General features: G+C 40.6%; 1 protein-coding gene across 14 annotated transcripts in view; it reads left to right on the forward strand.

Annotated features, from left to right (window-relative positions):
- The window catches only part of PTK2 (protein tyrosine kinase 2), a 235,638-nt gene that overhangs the window by 132,548 nt on the left and 83,226 nt on the right, over positions 1–19,864 (forward strand). For 13 of the 14 annotated variants that reach the window (XM_044452826.1, XM_044452827.1, XM_044452828.1 and 10 more), the window contains 2 exons: positions 10,085–10,164; positions 17,109–17,171. In XM_044452826.1, the coding sequence (XP_044308761.1) occupies positions 10,085–10,164; positions 17,109–17,171 (143 nt within the window). Of the gene's footprint in view, positions 1–3,599; positions 6,836–10,084; positions 10,165–17,108; positions 17,172–19,864 lie in introns of those variants that run through there. The other variant, XM_044452831.1, reaches the window with a different exon arrangement.

The raw sequence follows: 19,864 nt of genomic DNA on the forward strand, positions 1-19,864 counted from the left end.
GCAACTAGTCTGCTGCATAGTCGTAGAAATCCAAACTGATTGGCATCCCCTGCAAATTTCTGTGACATTCCTACCCAAACCTTGCTCTGAATTGCACTTTTGCTAGAGTATTTGTCCTTCCTATACAAAATAAAATAATCTGTATTAATGCACATCTTATTGGAAGGCAACCTTCCCATTTCTTGCTCTGCTCAGGGAAAAGGGTTGGCTAAATAAAGTGTAGGTTTCTAAAAAGAAACATCTGGGACACATAAATGACACCATCTGTGATTTATTTCTTTTTAAATTATGTCTCAGAATAAGCCTGCTCTATGGAAATGTTCATACATGAACTTTTCATTGCTCTTTTCTTGCCTGTTTATCACACAAGTCACATTTACCATAAACCCTGGCTACTGCCAGGTTTAAAGATTGCTCCCTAATAAATGTTTTGAAGTTTGGGAAGTGACTAGTCAGCAAATTATGCAAGAAATACAGCGGAACAGTGCTCTGTCTCAGTGAAAACGGGAATCATACTACTTGTATTTGTGCTAGCCTCCTTTTCCTCCTTAAGCTTTTAAGTCTGAAAGAATCTTTCCTTGGGACTCTGAATATGCTGAGCACAAGTCAGGAATAAACCCCATGGTGTTCAATAGGGCTTCCCAGTGTATGTAGCACTGCAGCTTTAATAACTGATTTCTAGTACTATACAATGCATACAGTGAAGATTTATGTAAGACAATCTACAGCATGCAAGAATAATTAATTGATACTGTGGGGTTCAATTTTACATCTCAGTATGTAATATATCTCAGTATGCTGCTTATGAATAATGTTGTTTGTATTTTTAAACGTATTCCTTCCAATTTCTTTGGAGGCAAAAAATGATACTTGTGCTTAGGTAGCATTGTATACAACAGTTAGCAGCATGTTCTGTGTTTTTCATGCTAGGTATATTCTGCTTGTACAAAACTGTGTATTTATACTTTTGAAGCTGAAATCCTCTCTTAGTTTACCTAAGAACAAGTTCCAGTAGAGAGAGTGGGTCTTTGTATATATGTTTTTTATTTAAGTCACAGTGAAGGGGTTTTATCCTATAATATTTAAATACTAATATTAAAGTAAGATTGCTTTTAAAATTGAATAAATACAGTGGTGTCTCAGCTCACGAACGCCTTGGTTCATGAACAAATTGGGTCACAAACAAAAATTTCATTAAAATTTTGACATGGGTTGCGAACTCCGCATTGGGTGGCAACCAAGATCGCGGCCATTTCTCCCTCCCCCAGCGCACCGTTTGCATCCGTCTCTTCCTCCCCCAGTGTGCCCGCCATCATGCATGTCTCTTCCCCCCACCCCCCAGCGCCCTGCAATGACAGGCACGTGCAGGGATGACAGGTGTGATATCGGTCGTGCTGGGGGTTGGTGGGGAGATGGCCGCACTTGTGGTTGGGGTGGGGGAGGGAGATGGCCGCTATCTTTGTTGTTGTCACTTTGCTTCACATTTTTCTGATTTAAAAAAATGGTAACAGAACGGATTAACCTTATTTACATTGAACTTATGGGGAAATTTAACTTGGCTCACGACCAGAGTCCTGGAATGGATTAACTTAGTGTGCCTCTGATCACGCATGTCTTCCCTGCACGAAAGCAACTGGGATTGTGGCCATCTCCCCACTCATGGTGGGAGGGGAGATGGCTGCGATCTTGGTCGCCACCCAAAGCGGTGTTCACAACCCAAGTAAAGATTTTTCAGAAATTTTTGTTCGTGACCCGATTTGTTCGTGAACCAAGGCATTCATGAGCCGAGGTACCTCTGTAATATTTAGTTCCCTTTCCTGTTTTCTGAAGCTGCAGAAAACAATTTTTCTCCTTCATCTCTGTGGTACCCTTCAGTCACTTGAAAATATGTATTATATCGCCTCTGCATTTTCTCTTCTGCGGACTGTACCTGTCCAATTGTTCAATCTTTCTTTACAGAATTTTGCCTTTAGGTCAAAATCTTTGGTGGTCTTTTCTGGACACATGTTGGCTTTTTGATATCACCTTTATGCTGCGGTGCCCAGAACTGCACATATATTACACTTTTGGGTGGTAGGGAAGGACAGTTATCTCTTGTATATATACTTTAGTGCACATTTTTTCTGGTGGATTTGTTTTTTCTTTTACAGTGCTTGTTTTGTACCGAAGGCAGAATCAAGCATACTTTGTGTTAGCCTAGTATCTCCTGACACCAGGAATAACTGTATGTGTTGAAGATGATGCATCTTTCAGTAAATTAGTGTGCTTTTTCTACTGCTTGCTGAACTGACAAAAAGGGAAGTCTTTTCCTGGAGCTTTTGAAGGAGGCTAAAATGCTGCCTTTTGGAAAGAAGGGCATGCCAGGGTATTCAGGTATCTGCATTCTATGATTTGTCTGGGCAGCCTTGAGAAACTTTATCCTCTTCTGCCTTACTAGCTGGAGGATTCTGAAGCCTCTCCCAGCTTTACTTGGCTTTTACCATCTGATTTTCCCAGTATTCTTGAAGGCTTTACTTCATGAATTATATTAGAGGGCCTGTAATGATCTATAATAAACTCTAAATTGGAGTGTACTAGTTGCTGGAATAACATCTTACCTCAGCTTCTAGTGTGTTGAACCATTCTTTCCCTGACCTGTTCTGTGACCACTACTGACCTTTGGAGCTGTGATGAACTTTTCTTGGACTGACTCCTTAACTGGATTGGAACTGTGACCATGCCTCAGGCCTTTCCTTGAAAACTTTCCCACTTTCCTGGTAATATTGTATATTTGATCTTTTGTCTGTTTTTTAAGTTGCTTTCTCTTGAATTTGCCCCTCAATCACCTTTATTATCAATAAATTAATTAATAAAATTTGTATGCCGTTCAATTCCTAATATCTCTGGATGGCTAACAACATAAATAAATTGATGACCCACTCTGGCTGCAAATTAATAAAATACAATGATAAAATTCGATATTAAAACATATTAAAATATTGTTTAAATAAAAAGGTCTTAACCTGGCGCCAAAAAACATATAATGACAGCACCACGTGGACCTCTCTGGGGAGCGCATTCCATAGTCGGGGCACCACCACAGAGACGGCCCTCCTCTGGGTACTCTGTCTCCTAACGTCTTTCACAGCGGGTTCCCGGAAGAGGGCTTCTGTTGCCGATCTCGGGGGCTGGGAGGGCAAATTGGGAAAAAGACGTTCCTTTAGGTATCCTGGTCCCAAGCCATTTAGGGCTTTATAGGTAATAACCAGCACCTTGAATTGAGCCCGGACTTCGATGGGAAGCCAATGGAGCTGATAGAGGACTGGGGTTATATGAGAATAACGCCCAGTCCCCGACAGCATCCTGGCAGCTCTATTTTGCACCATCTGAAGTATCCGGGCTGTCTTGAAGGGCAGCCCCACGTAAAACGCGTTACAGAAATCCAACTGGGGAGTAACCAATGCTGTGTTACTGTTGCTAGGCAATCTTCCTCCAGGTAGGGACGCAGCTGATGGATTAGCCGAAGCTGAAGGAAAGCGCTCTTCACCGCCACTGTCACCTGGGCTTCCAAGGACAGCCCCGGGTCGAGGAGCACTCCCAAGCTGCGGACCCTGTCCTTTAGAGGGAGTGCAACCCCGTCCAGGGCAAGGCTCAAGGCACCTACCCAGGAGCTTGAATCACCCACCAACAGGACCTCCATCTTATCTGGATTGAGCTTCAGTTTATTGGCCCTTTAGTCTTAGACTGAACCAGACAAAACAAGGCACCAACTAGCTTAGTTTAAGTTCAAACCTAGAGTACTGTAGGCATAAGATAGAATTCTTGTCTCCTTTAAGAATGAAGTAGTATGTACAAGAAAGCGTTTTCCAAATTTTTAAGGTATTTTATGCAGCAATCTTATGCCCACTATTTGGGATTCAACCTCATTGAAATCAGTGGACCTCTTGTCTGAAGAGACAACTATAGGATCACATTGTTAATAATTTTAGTGCCTAAGTTTGTTTATTTTGGTCCCAGTGACATGGGTTTAACTTTCATTTCTGCTGTTAATTTCAAATGTGTTAATTGCATCAGTTTATAGTTGTATATTGCTGAATGTTTTAGTTGAATTTTGGTTGTATTTGTTACTTTTCAACATCCAGATAAATGCATTTATAAGGTACTTAATAAATAACTTAACCAACAAGACTGACAATCAGACAATTGTAATTGCTTTGGTAGCGCACTGAAAAGGGACCAGATCAATTGTAGAGCCAGTGTGGTGTAGTGGTTAAGAGCGTGGGACTGGGACTCAGGCGACCTGGGTTCTAGTCTCTGCTCAGCCATGGAGCCAACTGGGTGACTTTGGGCCAGTCACAGACTCTCAGCCCAACCTACCTCACAGGGTTGTTGTGAGGATAAGATGGAGGAGGAGAATGATGTAAGCTGCCTTGAGCCCTTTGTAGGAAAAAGGCAGGATACAAATAAAATAAATAATAAAAAATCAGTGGTAAGAAGTAGAATTCCTTGTTGATATCGCCTGTGACTATTTTATAGGGATGCGGTGGCACAGTGGATTCAACTGCTGAGCCGCTGAGCTGGTTGATGGAAAGGTCGACAGTTTGCATGTGCAGATGGGGTGAGCTCCCGTATTCGGTCCCAGCTCCTTCCAGCCTTGCAGTTCAAAAGCATGCAAATGCAATTAGATATTTTACCACGTGACATCTCCTCTAGGAGCCTTCTATGCTGGTATCACTTGTGTGTTTCCGCCATATCTGAGCAATCAATAATTTTTCCCCAAAGATATGAGAACTTAATGGACCCAAACATGAAGAAAATATAGCACAGAAGTAATTGGCGTGAACTTGGCCAAGGCCAGATAAATGCACGTTCAAGCACCAGTGCTTGCTTTTCACCTAAGAAACTCTTGTATATCTTCTGCTTTAATCTTTTTAAACTTTGTTTGATGGGAGCTATTTGTTTGCAGGACCATTTAAATTTAGTATGATAGAATAGACTGTAGGTGGGTAAAAAGAACAAAAGAAGCTCTTTAATGGCATTTTAGTCCAATTGGTTTTATTCTGATAAGACATGATTTTTTTGCCGTTCTTTTTCTTGTGTGTTAAGAGGAATATTACTTCCTGGATGTAAGATACCAAAAGGAGAATTCAGATTTGTGATTAGGAATATTTTTTGCCTTGTTTTTATACACTTCATTACAGAGTGTACAGACTTTAGAGCTTTTGAGTTGATTGCACATTTCATCTTCTCCTTGACTGAGCATTTTGTGTTCAGAATGGTTTTAGACAGGGTACAGTTGTACAGCATTTGACTATTATTTTTGGGTTTGCATTCCTTTCAGATTGAGTATACCGTTTCTAGGGCTTCTGCCTAACCTTTTCATGCACTAGTAACTAAAAATAAACTGAGGAGAATTTTCTAAAAGCTGTTCTACAAATCTTAAAAACCTGTTAGGTCCAAGATCACATTCAGTGTTAGAGATCATATATAGTTGACGAAAAAGCAGAAAGAGTCAGGAGAAAGGCTGAAACATTACCAGATGAGAAAGCTAAAAGAGAGCCAGAACATACATGCACAGTACTGAAAAGCAGCGTGGCACCCAGGACTGGGTTTTTGTACTCATTGGAAGCAACAGTGAAATTTTCAAGGACTGTTACAAGCTGAGTGTGTGGGATTGGCAGAGCCTCAGTACATCTGATGCGGGCCACAGACTTCCTGGATCGGAAAGAGACATGAGTGCTGTGTTTGGCCATCCTGAAGGGTGATTAGCTTAAGTAGCAGGCAGTGCTGTTATAGCACTTAAAACAGGAGCAGAAGAGCTCACCTTCACTTACTTGCCCCTCCTATTCAGTGAAGTTGTCAGCTCCCTGGTTCAGTAAACAAGAGTGAGCCTTTACCCAAGAGTCACAGGGAGCTGCATGTTCATTCTAGAATGCATTAGAGCAGGGACTGGCACCATGGTACTTCCAAATACTTTGGGCTTCAGCTTCTGTAATCCCTGAGCACTGGCCATGCTGGCTGAGACTTCTAGGGCTTGTGGTCCAAAACATCTGGAGAGTTCCTGTCTCATTCCTTGGCCTTCACCTGTGGCCCAAAAGGAGATGGCGACAATGAGGATACAAGCCACACAAGGCATATCCCATAGATTGCAAGAATCATGCTCCTTGAAACCTGAATATGTTCTGGCTGCAGCAGTTCAAGACGTAGCATTTCTCAACTAATTAGAAACTTGTATTTAGCAAGACACAAATCAGCCTTTTCATTAGCATAAAACATTCAGTATAAAAACATAAAGCTACATTGCAGTGGAAAGTTATTTGTTGCTCTGTGGTGTTGCTCATGGTACTTTAATTGGTATTTTCATTTGCATGCTATTTTTTGAGAAGGTACACAACACAAGATGATGTTTAAATACTTGGGTGAATGCTTCATAGTCTTCAATTCTGACCATAAACAGCTTTCTTAAATATCTACCAGAGAATAGAAATAAAAAGTAGAAAAAAGATTATTGTAGATGAACAAGTATTGCCTTAAAGATAGCTTTTAAACTCTTCATTCTTTTTGCATTTCTGTTGTAAAGTGATTCCAGAAACATTAGATAGAGGGGGCTGCAGAGCTGTGGTCATATTACTGGCTAGGAGCAACTATATGTAGATATTAAAATAGAGGGATTTCAATTCTTTTATCTTTTTAATATAAGATGATGTTTGGTCTTTTCAAGCCATTGCACCACTTTGGAGCTGACTCAAAGATTCAGTACTGGTCTAGTTCAACGTAGAAGTCACAGATTGAAATCCCAGTTTTGCTGTGAACTTGCAGCCATTTTTATCTCCTCTGAACTCTGGGGCTAAAATGTGTAAGTGATACTCATAGCATGCCTTTGGAAATGTTCGTTTGTAGAACCTGCACTCCTATTATTGCCAAAATAAAATTTCACCCGTAAAATGTGTAATAATGGCAACCTGCCTTAGGAAATTGAGTTCCCATGTTAGGGTGTTAAAATTTGTTGCAAGTTTTTACAAGTGGTTCTGAAAATGTTGCTTGTACACATACATATGAAAAAGGGGCACAGTGAGACATAAAGATTTACCTGCACCACAAGGACACACACCATGCCTCCTGTATGGTCCTCCTGTACAAACCTGCAATTCTCCATGTGGAATGGGTGGGATACGGGCAGGGCTCTGCGGAGCTCCCGTACACTGAGGAGTATGTTGTAAGACCCTTAATTAGATAAGCACTGGCTATTTCTTCTCATTCTTATATTTTCTCCATCCTCTCAGAGGCCAGATCAAAGGCTACTTTTGCAGGACATCAGGGAAGTAGTAGTAGTGTGTACCCCTGTATTAAGAGTATGGCTCACAACATCACAAGTGTGGCTGCCCATAATATTCTGAACTCAGAGAATTGCATCCTGTCAAAGACAGAAGTTGTGCAGAGGAGATTATTGGCTCTGTGCTTCTCCCATCCCACAAAAAAATTAGGTGACTGATTTTAGTCAGTGAAGGGTTTTTCCCCAGCTTACGAAGAGGTGGCCCCACTGGGACACCTCATATCTTTGCAGAGCCTTACTCCTACCCTCCACATAGACTATCCCTCTCCAGTGCTGGCTGTGAGGTGGTCTTTCATCCTTGGAGACAGAGCTGCTGGGGAAAGAATCATGTGAGGGTGGAGGGAGGGCTTTCCGAGGTCAGATTTCCTTTTCTGACCTCAGAATGTATTTCCAAAGTTAGACGGTGTCTGCAGGCCATAGGACTGGACACCAAATGTGTGATTGATGAGAGAATTTTGTATTAGATTTGAAGCATAAGAAAAGAAAGTAAGGGTAGATGAAATGGAATTGTTACTTCCAATTTGGTGTAGCTGATAGGTAGAATGTGTGTCCCTGGAAGAAAGTGACATGTGTAAATTGGCCTGCATTGCTTTGAAAAGTTTCGAGTTATTTTTCTTGAAGTGAGAAGAAAAAAAATGCAATTTTGAGGGCAATTTTGTAATAGGCAATTGTCTTTAATATGATATTTTGTTAAAGGAAACATAGTCAGAGCAAAATGCTACATTAATTTAAATCACCATGTTGATCTGATTAATGTAATATGATTTTCTTTGTAAAGCAGCTTACAAGGATTTTAAATCAATATACTAGCTTCCTGGGGAAATATATCATTATAACATTAATATAATTGAACAGCAGTTCTAATTAGTGTATATTAAGCTCACAATCATTTTCAGGAATCAAGTAAATATCCATAAGTGCAGAAGAACTCCATGCTTTCAGTGTAATTCTGTTAAGCTGTGATTTGTTATCTGTAAACTTTAAGGGTTTTGAAGATGAAAAACACTGTCAGGCACAAGTATTAATCATAATTCATTTTTCATGCAGTTCATCTCTGTTCATACCACTATTCATTGTGCTGGTTATTCTTTGTTAGTAATCATTCTTCAGATTAACTTAGCATTGAACTGTCCAGTGGTAGATTTGCTCAATGTATAATTATTGATATGTAAATCCACATTTTTGTCAAAGTGAAAGGAGCACTGAGATATATCTTGGGATAAATTATATTTTAGCCTATTATATTTAGCAGGTTTAAAAAAAAGTTAGAATTGGGGTGGGGGCATGCTTTCTTTGTGATTGGCTTGGTCTTCAGAAAGGATCCAGCCAGCTGTTGGAAAGCCACTTGGTACTATTGTTTGGGTAAGCCAGTATCTCCTGCTTTAAGTGGGGCTCTCTAATTGGGACATCTTTTACAGACCCTTTGTTCCCTGTAGCGAAGTACTCATGGTGCTGGGAGAGAATGCATGCAGTGCATAATAAAGGTTTGCACCCTGTAGTACTTCTGAGAAAGGAAATTGTCGTGAAAATCTAGTTACGCAGCTTGCAGCACAACCACTTCTGTTGGCTGCATTTACAGCTGGATATTCTGCCTGTTGGGTTGCTCCGTCTGTCTCCCCCCAGCCATTAGTCATTCTTTGTGGTTCTGTTTTGCAATAAAGACGTGGAATAACCTTGTCAGGCATTTGAATGTTACACTGGATGTATTGGTAGAAGACTCATGAGGAGATAAGTATGCTTGAATTTTTTTTATTTAAATGATTCAGATGTATACAAATAATGACTTCTATTACAAGCAATAGCAGTATTCTTGACAATTCATGAGCTAGTTAATCCAGTATTTGCTGTAAACAAATCTTCCCTGTTTCTCTGAAAAAGTGAGAAAATCCATCCAGCGGCTATTTTGCCCATTGATAGGATTCCTGCTAAAACTGTCCTGTGAATGTGAAGCTTTTGGGAAAGTAGTTGTGCAGTTGTGTGTTATAGTTACTATATTTCACTATTTCAGTTAGCAAGTATAACTTAAATTGGTAATACAGAGATTTATATTATTATTTGGGTATTTATAAACCACTATTTATCACATTGTATCAGGGTGTTGTACAGAACATAAATACGGAAAGTTAACATATAATCTTACAACAAGAAAGACAGTAAGAAACCATAAAACAAGACTATGAGCTTAAAATGCCTGGGAAACAAGGCAGGCTTGACAGTTGGACTTGTATGGTGCCTCTCCCTTTTATCAGAAATGCAGAAGTGAAGCAAATACAAAGAGATTTTTCCTAACGCCACAACTGATTCTCAGAGATACATATTGATGAATGCTAATACCTTTTCACCAACAGCAGCTCCTGATGCTGAATGCATGTGGTGGGTGGGAAAGGGAGCACAAGTGGTTTGTGCTTCCCCTCCTTGTCCTTTTGTATGACATTTGGAACAAGAAGAGTTATTTGTGTCTTGCCAGTGGTGACATGGAAAAGTTCCTGCTTCCCAAACATCCCTCTATAAAGGAAGTGCACAATATCCCTCTTTGAAGTGCATGTGCATCTCTCCCGTTGAAACGTAACACTGATTTAAACGGGCAAATCTATGCAGATTAATAATAGAAGGGATTTCTTGGTGGTTGAGAATGATTTACATCTAATGAAGGCTGATGAAATCTTTCTGGAAAACTAGTGGAACAGATAAAGACTATGATCTTTGAAATATTCTTTAGCACTGTTTTTTCCCCCTTTCTTATATGACACATTCCTGCTTGTTTTCCTTCAGGTGAAAAATGACTATATGCTTGAAATAGCAGACCAGGTAGATCCGGAAATAGCCCTGAAGCTAGGTTGCCTTGAAATCCGGTAAGACAATAATTCTATGCATTTATTGTTCAATCCTTCATTTGTAAGTCAAACTGGATCTTATTCTTGATAAATATGACTGAGCAGTTTTTTGTTGAAAGGAATTGTGTTTAAAGGCTATTTTGTAGAACCTTCAGTTTATTTTAACACAGGGGTTAAGCTTTTAAAATTGTAGATAATTTTTGTGAAACTCTAGTTAGTGGTCTCGTTTGTACCACTTCTTTTCATTTCTTACATACAGCCAAATAACTCGGATGTCTAGGAAATTAACTGTAATCTTGAAAGTAACGTAATACAAGCATATTTTCTGTGAGAAAGGGAGGACCTACACTAGACTCCCTTCTGTTTATCAGGGAGTCTGCTGTCATAGTGGCAAATTCATTTAGTATAAATATTTCATGGGATTTCATTCTAATGAATACAGCTCAGTTTCTGCTGTGTTGAAAATGTGATTCTGTGTCTCAAACAAACACAATTGCAGCAGGAGATGAAAACTGATGTGTGCCAAGACATGACCCTTTAAAAAGAAGTGTGCCCCCCTCCGTATCTATGAACAGGTGCAAACTACTGAAAGAATGGAGGATCTTTTTTCCAAATAGGGGGAGGAAATAGAGGGCATCTTCTGCCCTCTCACAAAAAAGTAATGGAAAAGGGCCATGACATGGTGCTCCTTCTTGCAGTTTCGCTTGCTTACTCCCAGCCTGTTGAAACCACACCCCTCCTCTGCAGGACAGGACCACCAGTTTAGCACAGAATCTATACCATGGAAAACAGTGTATTAAAAAGTGTGGTTGCAATGAAGAAATCTGGGTTATATTGGCAAAAAGAAGGGAGGAGGACAGTGTCTGGTGACTGTCACATGCCGTGTCAGAATCAGGCATTGAAGTGCCTCTACCAATGCCTAGAGTGGCTCACCTCAAAACGTTGCATCAACTTCCTATACAAAGAGGGGACAATTTAATTTGATTTAAACACTGCATCCCTCGCTATCAAGATTTGTTGTCATAAGTCCTTTTAATTGTTCAAATAAAAATATGTGCAGGACAAGGGAGAAGCTGACAGGAGCAAGTTCACTTACTAGCTAGGACCATTCTGAGTTTTAAGTCAAAAAGACTTGTCCTGAGCTGTCCTAAATTCTGACCTGAAACAGATTATGAAAATATAGGGACTACAGGTACCTTTCTGCTACCCTCCTGAATTTGAAGCTCAGTTCAGGTGAAGTAGCAATGGACTTTGGAGGCTTTCAGGAAGCCAGGTTACTTCAATGCTTGTCTCCAAATGAAAATGCTCATTGACCAAGATGTATACATGTTTCCTTGCTTGCTTGCTTGTTTGTTTATATCCGACCTTGTTTGCCTTTTAAGGAACTCAAGGTGGCTTACATAATTCCCCTCCTCCTCTCAATCTTATCCCCACCACAAGAACCCTGTGAAGTAGGTTGGGCTGAGAGTCTGTGACTGGCCCACAGTTGAGCCAACTAGAACTCATATCTCCTGAGTCCCAGTCCCACACTTTTAACCACTACATCTCACTGAATCTGTATCTTTTAGTAGAGAGACAGGTAATTCCAGTCCATGGTGTTCTGATGTCATTGTCATCTCAATAAAATCCATGGACTCCATGTCAAGATTTAGTTTCTTCTCTCTCACACTTGCATACATTTTCATGCACACTCTGAACATAGCAAAAATAGCTGTGGTTTAGATTTTTGTGAATGTTAACGAGACCTACCTATCTAACATGTCACACAGAGGAACAGAATTTTTGTCAGGTTTCTTAAATGAGAGGGAGCAGCTAGTTTTGATAGGGAGCAGCTACAACTTGGAGGCCTTTAATCAGGCCCTTACTCTCTTTCCTGGCCAGATCTATAGAATACCTTTACCTTGAACTGACTTCTTCCCAAAATGTCAAAGTATTGATTTCCATTTCCGGTGAGGCTTCATTATGCACTGTGAAGGGAGTTTCCTGTGAAATGAACTCCCTCCCTCCCTCCCTCCCTCCCTCCCTCCCTCTGTATGCTTTTCAAGTCTGATATTGGATTTCATAGGAGCTTCCCAATTGAACATTTGGCTTTGTTAGACTGGTACAAATCCAAACTGTATGTTAAGTTTGTTTTCTTTGTGCAAATAGCACAAAGGTTGAAAAGCATGTGCTTCATATGCAAAGGTCTCTCATTAATTTCTGGCATCTCCAGGTACTCTAGACTGAAACTTTGAAGACATGTCTCTCTCACCACCACCAAGCTATTACGCCTTTCCTCTTCAGTTGTATACTATGTTGAACAGAAATCTCAAGCCGTGTAAAGAAGGCTCCAAAACATTCCAAGAGAGGGAGCCACAAAGGATTTTATGTGAACCCAACCCAGCTGAGATACCAACCCTAAACAACATATTTTTTGTCTTTGAAGAAGGGTGCAACGCATTTATGTCCCACTTGTTCTTTCATACACCACTGCTCAGCCACTGTTTGAACAGAATGCTGGACCGCAGGGACCCTTGCTCTGAACCAGCATGATTTTTCTTATCCTGCAAATGTATTTTTTTAATGCCAATACAGTATGCTCTTCCAGACCCTGAACACTGCTGTTCAGGGGTCTTAGTTGAGACAGTTGCTTCAGTTCTGCGATTATTTTGCACAGCAAGGCTAGGAAAGTAACAATCAAAGAGGAATTAGTGGTACATCAAGCATCAGAGTAATAAAGGGAGAAAAGCAAATGCTGAGCTGTAATTTTGAGTTGTAGTATGACTCAGAATGGTGTTGTCTGCCAAGAATAATACTAGTTAGTAATGGCAGTGGAGGATTGCATGTTTCTAAAATTTTTGATCAGGAAAGGAAGCTGAGGAAGGGAATGTCCATCACAAGCTAGACATTTTGGCATCTTTGAATCTCAAACACCTTTATTTATTTATTTATTTATTTATTTATTTATTTATTTATTTATTTATTTAAAGCATTTTTATGCCGCCCCCTTTGCAACAAGCCTCGGGGCGACTTACAAAGCAAATAAATGTTGAATAAACTTTAAAAATCCAGATACATCTCAGCAGAGCTATAAAACCAATAAATAAAAACAGCAATTGACAGTTAAAATATTGTTTAAATAAAAAGGTCTTGGCCTGGCGTCGAAAAACAAATAACGACGGTGCCAGGCGGACCTCTCTGGGGAGTGCATTCCACAGGTGGGGCGCCACCGCAGAGAAGGCCCTCCTCCGAGTACTTGCCCTTCTAATATCCTTCCCGGAGGGCTCCCGGAGAAGGGCCTCCCCCACCAATCTCAGGGGGCATGAGGGCAGATATGGAAGCAAGCGCTCCTTTAGATAACCAGGTCCCAAGCCGTTGAGGGCTTTATAGGTGATAACCAACACTTTGAATTGGGCCCGGACTTCGATGGGAAGCCAGTGAAGCTGATGGAGGACTGGGGTTATGTGAGAACAACGCCCAGTCCCCGTCAGCAACCTGGCAGCTCTGTTCTGCACCAATTGAAGTATCTGGACCATCTTCAAGGGCAGCCCCGAAGTGACCAAAGCGTGTGTCACTGTCGCCAGGCAGTCGTTCTCCAGGTAGGGACGCAGCTGATGGATCAGTCGGAGCTGGAGGAAAGCGCTCCTTGCCACTGCCGTCACCTGAGCTTCTAATGACAGCTCTGGGTCGAGCAGCACTCCCAAGCTGCGAATGACATGTATAAATAAAGACATGTAACAGAATCTGTTAAAAACTGAGAAACCCAACAAGAACTTGTTTCAGATATCTCAGTGCTTTAAGGAGGCTCTTTTTTGTCACGGGCAGAAGGTCTTGGCAGCAAGGGAGAGTGACAGAAAGACTCCCCAGTCGGATGCGGACCCTACCAGTGGAAGGGATTATAACATGGCCCTGACTTAATGTGTGGAATGCAACCTCAGAAAGATCAGGCTGCGGCTTTATTCTTCTTTCCACTACATCTAGAACCCAGGCCATTGTGCAACGAGTATCAATTTAAAAATGCTAAAACCTTGTTGTGCTTTTAACAACCATTTCGCAGATACAATTTCTCAGTTAAGAGCTGAGCTTGAAGTGAAGGTAGAGATCAACACAGAAGTGTCCAACAACTCCGTAAGCTTTCCTATAGGTTATCCAGTAAGCTTTCTTCGCTCTCTAGTTTTCACATGCATGCCTAGATAGAAAGATAAAGGATACCTTTGCCTGTTCCCATTGCCTGTGGGAAACCATTCTATTTCTTTATATTCTGTCTTACTAATAGCTTCTTGACCACAATATGGTTACTTCTTAGGATTATCAAGTGTTGGGTCCCAGCCATTTCTTTCAAAACCATCCACAACTTCCTGTGATCCACACAGTCAAAGGCTGTGCTGTGTATAAAGCATAGACTAATCTTCTGAAATTCTTTGGTGCACTTCAGTAACTTATGTGTATTTGTGATAAGATCTTCAGTGCCTCTTCCTTTTTGGAATCCGGCTTGATGATCAGGCTTTTCTGGCTCCATATAGGATATGGTATGAGAGCCAGTATGGTGTAGTGGTTATGAGTGTGGAATTGGGACTCAGGAAATCTGGGTTCTAGTCCCTACTCAGGCATGGAGCTCACTGATGACTTTGGACCAGTCACAGACTCTCAGCTCAACCTACCTCACAGTGTTGTTGTTTAATATTGAGAGAAGGAGGAGAATTATGTAAGGTGAGACATAAATAAATATTGGACATTTACAGTCTTTGGGCAATTATTTTATTTTCCATATTTGTTCACATATTCTTATTAGTATTCAGACCCATAGTGTCTCTGCATCTTGAAATAGTTCTTTTGGTACCCAGTGTACTCTGGGTACTTTATTCTTTCTGGGTATTTGCAGAGCAATGTTTATTTCTAATATTTTAGGTTGATCTTCATAGGATTCCTCTTTGAAGGGACGTGTCAGCCTTTCATCTCTTCTGTATAGTTCTTCCATATTTTATTTCCAGCTTCTCTTTATTTTCTCCTGGTCAGATTGTATGTTCCTCTGCTGGTCTTTCTGTATTCCTAAGTGAGGCTTGAATTTCTCTATGATTTTTCAGACCTTCTGGAAAAGGTTTCTTGTTTTCCTCTTTTGTTGTTGTCTTCTGTCTTCTTGCACTGGTCCATTTATTAGTTCCTTTTGTCTCTACATGATGTTGCTGAAAAGTTGGATTCAGGATTTTGATCCTAGATCATCTTTTGATTTTCTTCTTGCCTGTTCTTAGCAGGAGTTTGGTAGTGTATTGTCTGCCACCAATCTAGGCTCTCCCATTTTGCTTCAGGATCTGTCTTTTGGCATTCTTCCCTAAGGATGTCTCTGGTTTAAGTCCACAGTTCTCCTGTTTCACAATCAGCTAAGTTCATTAATGCATTTTTCCCTTTGTGTGCATTTTAAATCCTTCAGGAATACTGTTGAAGTTCTATTTTGGCATTATGCTTGTGTGAGTTAACGTATTCAACTTTTCTCTGATTTTTTTATATTATCAGTTCATGGTCACTACTGGAATCTGTTCCTTGTCTTGTTTCGGCACTGATAATAGTACTTCTCCATCATCTATTTCCAGTTATGCAGTCTATTTGATTTCTTGATCGACTGTTGCACAGTTGTCTGATCAGTTGCCTGCAGTATGTATTTGCAATAAACAGAATGCTGGCTTCACAGAACTCTGTGCATCATTTTCCTGCTTCATATCTGACTCCAGACCAAATTCTTTCACAAAGTTGCATTTAACTTTATTTTCTACGTTTGCATACCAGTCACCTGTGATGATCAGTATGTCTTGTTTTCCTGTTGTATAATTTCCTCTTGGACATCTGCGTAAAAGTTTTTGTTTTTTCTTCTGTTGCTGGAGAATAGAGTTGAATGGTGGTTATGTTGACAAGTGTTCCACAAATTCTGATTGATTTGATTCAGTCGTACTTAACAGTATAGCCCCTTACTACCTGTGCTCCATTTTGTTTCAGTATTAGATACACTCCATTTCCTCTGTGTGTGTCATTTCTAGAGTAAAACACTGTGTTTATCCCACCAAACATGTCCCATTCCAGTCCACTTCAGCACATTCACATCGAGCACTGCAATGTCAGACTGTACAGTTTCTTGCTTTACAGTTTCTAGTTAGCCTTGAGTCATACACCTTCCATGTTCCAGTTCTCTGTGTTGTGCAGCATCAGACATTCCTTTTGCCTCTGTGCATGTGAACCACTAGGTGTCCCTTTGGTTTTGATCTGGTTGCATTACTAGCAAGAGCGCTGTTTGTACTTGCCCTTTACTCTTTCCCAGTAACTGATCGGGTACCTTCTGACCTGAGAGTCTCCTGGCACTATTTATTGTTTATTTTGGATTGTTTACCATTGCTGCCTTCTGTGCAGTACTATCCAGAGTTATTTGAGTGTCACTGCTGTTATTTGTGAAAGATCGTCCACCAGTGTTGCTTTCAACTACCGCTGCTGCCTAGGAGCTGCTCTTGAGAAATTTTTCCACCCCATCACATTTGAGATATCCTTTTTTTTCCCTTTTTTGGAAATGCAACTCCTGGCGTGTGGATGCATCTTAGTCCGGTGTCTCTGCTTTGAGTATTCCTCCTTGATAGCCCTGCTAGGAGATTAGCCTAGTGTGAAATTCTGGCCTGCTGGTGGAATTGCCCTTGGTTTTTTGACACTGTCAGACCTAACACACATTGGATGTTGTGCATCCAAGAGAAGGAACAGTCCTTGAGCTTATTCTGGGCTCAATATTCCAAGTTGCAGTCTGGGCACAGATGTAAGGTTCCTGCACATTTGAAAGCTTTCCCTGGATGATGAAGGTATTTGGTATGTGTATGATGTGCTTTTTAAAGTTGAAGATCTGTGATTATTCATTTCCCGCATGTTTATTCAATTTCACATTTCTGAGAACTGTCCATGCACTAATGGCTTGAAAAAGTGACTATTCAAAATATTTTCTGTGTTGATTTCAGGAGATCATACTGGGAGATGCGAGGCAATGCCTTAGAAAAGAAGTCAAACTATGAAGTGCTAGAGTGAGTATATGCTTTCAGCTCTGAGTCAGAGTTATTTCTTTTTTATTTGAAAGATGTTCATCTAGAAGCTGCAATCTTGTCCATTTTCACAGGGAGGTCATGATATGGTCTACTGTTACTGCTTTAATTAAGCTAAATGGAGAAATTATAAAGCCTAATAAATTTCAGGCCTCTCGACCTATTGAGGAGGCAAGAACTCATTATCTCCTGCCTGAGGAAGTCAAATTAGATTTTTCATAGTTTAAACCTGCTGATATGCAGTATTGTAGCCCTTTCAGTCATCTGCATTCTGTTAATGCTTGTGGGATTAACCACTCTAGTTCTAGAGATCTAACAGTGCTTTGTATAAAATGGATTTTCTGTTTGCAGTTAGATTAATTGGACATGGGACTAAATTACACTGAGTTCTTTAATTACTTATCAGCTCCTGGAAATTTACAATCTGTGGCTTTGTTTTTTCCTTCTGTCTCTACTAAGTTATGATGCAGTTAGCAAAAACACAAATTGCCCAGCATGTGCTCCAAAAGTAATGCAACACTAAAGGCCAGAATTTTAATATTAAAAACCAAAACTAAAACAGTGAGATTGTGGCTTCCAGCTGTTGTCACCATAAAGCTTGAGGAGGTTTGCATTCAATTCCAGAAAAGGGTGATTGATGTTGCTGTAGCTTGTTAAAGGACAGGTTTGTTTTTATTAACTTAGGTAACAATTCTATTCTATGCCTGCAGGAGCCAAGCAGGTCTGGAGGCGGACAGAAGCAATTTAGCCATGTATTCCTCTTAAACATATTTTAATGGGCTAGATGGACCTCTGACTCTGTCTAGCTTACCAGAATCATTGTGGGCTAGGCCAGAAAGGTAATAGGATTATACAAATCCTGGCCTATCCTCTCCCTCTCCCCTTCCCACCCACCTCCCCATTGTTGACCATTCTGGAATCTGTCAGGGTTGTTACTGTGACCTCAGAAGAGCAGCCACTGCAATGCTTTCTGTCATAGCTGTGCTGTAAAGAGGTTTGGGCCTAGTGTTGGATGCTGCTGAATTACCTACCTGTTAATGGAAAAGCAAAGGGGGGAAAGTGAAGAAAGTAGATGCTCACAAATAAGGGATGCTGACAATATCGCTCTTTCAGCAATGTAATCCTCCCAGTTTTAAGTGTTGGACTGACAGTTCTCATTGTCCTTTATGTATGTGTTCCCAGTCAGAAAATCAAACTGTCACGGAAATTTACTAACAAGAGCAACAAGTGCTCTGAAAAAGAAAGTGTTGAGGAGTTAATGCTATCTTTTTCTGGAGGAGCTGCTATTGAAAAGATGGGATGGTGAGGCCTGTTAGTTCAACACCTAAAAGCCAGAGGACTGCGTTGCTACGAGGGGTGATACTGTCGCCACTCTCTTTTGGTGCACCAACTTCCTCCATGTTTCCTTTTTCGTTTTCAGTTGACAGCTAGGCATTTCACAGCAGGCAACTGTGGACAAATTAGTTTATATGCAGACTTGCCTTGTCAATCTGTTACCTACTCTACCCTACTGTTCCGTTTGACAGCTGAAAAGCTGAAGGCAATTGACAAGGCAAAATTGCAGATATCAGACAACTCTAAGTGTACATCATCAAGAGGCTAACAAGAATTAATATATTACAAATTCAAATGCAGGGCCCAACAAAATAAATTAAAATATGATCTAATTCCCCATTTTCAAGGTTCTCAAAAATAGAAGCAAAACAGGCAGCAAACAAAAAATTAAATGTGAAATGTTAACTGTTGGACTTGAGGAGGAGAGGTTGGTGAAGATGTACCAGTATATGGAAAACAGCAGCAATGACGGGAGCATATTTGTACTCCTTCTCTCTGTTAGCAGCAAGATATACACCCTGACTTTTGTAGAATATCCTGTACCCTTTTTCCTCTTCCCATCTTCCAGATGCACCTTGATCTGCATCCTCAGGGCTGTTACCATAACCTTGTTTAAAATCAAGAAACAAGATTCAGAAAGGCTTCAGAGAGCCTAGTCTTTGATAATCAAGATTAAATTGCAAAACACTGTTTTAAAAGAACTTTTAATACATTTTCACCTGCAATAGTTGATATGCCTGAGAACGAATCACACATCTTTTGAAACACAGTGACCTGGTTTGTATGTAATGATAACACATAATTTTATCTACCCATGGGGCTGTCATGCATGAGCCACAATGACCAAGAACACTGCCTGAAGCATGTTTGCTACTTCCAGTTTTAGTGATCAGTCCACCATTGGATATAACCATTAACCTACAATTTGTCACTGAGTTAACCATCTGGTTGTTTAGTCCCAGGTTTGGGCATCATGCTTCACATCCCATGGATGAGCAAATTGTGGGTTGTGGAGTAAAAGCGGAAGCGTCAGGCACACTGCAAGCAACTCGCCCTCCTCACAGATTTCTCCTTTTCATCCAGAACAACCTTCAGTCTTCTCTTGTCTCCTTCCCCCACCTGTCTCCTCTCCATAGCTTGATTCTCAAGCCCACATTCTAGCGATAGGCTTACCTGCACCAGTGTTCTCTTTACAAATACCAAATGTGTACACTGTTTGGATTAGGCACAGCTTAATGTGAAGGCACAAACACTTGGGTTTCCATTGCAGATAACTCAGGCTGGAATTCTCAGCACTTGAAGCTTATTCACAGGCCTGCTTATTATCTTTAATAAAGCAT

Source organism: Varanus komodoensis, unplaced genomic scaffold (genome assembly GCF_004798865.1).
Source record: "Varanus komodoensis strain SLA01 unplaced genomic scaffold, ASM479886v1 scaffold75, whole genome shotgun sequence".
Classification (NCBI taxonomy): Eukaryota; Metazoa; Chordata; class Lepidosauria; order Squamata; family Varanidae; genus Varanus; species Varanus komodoensis.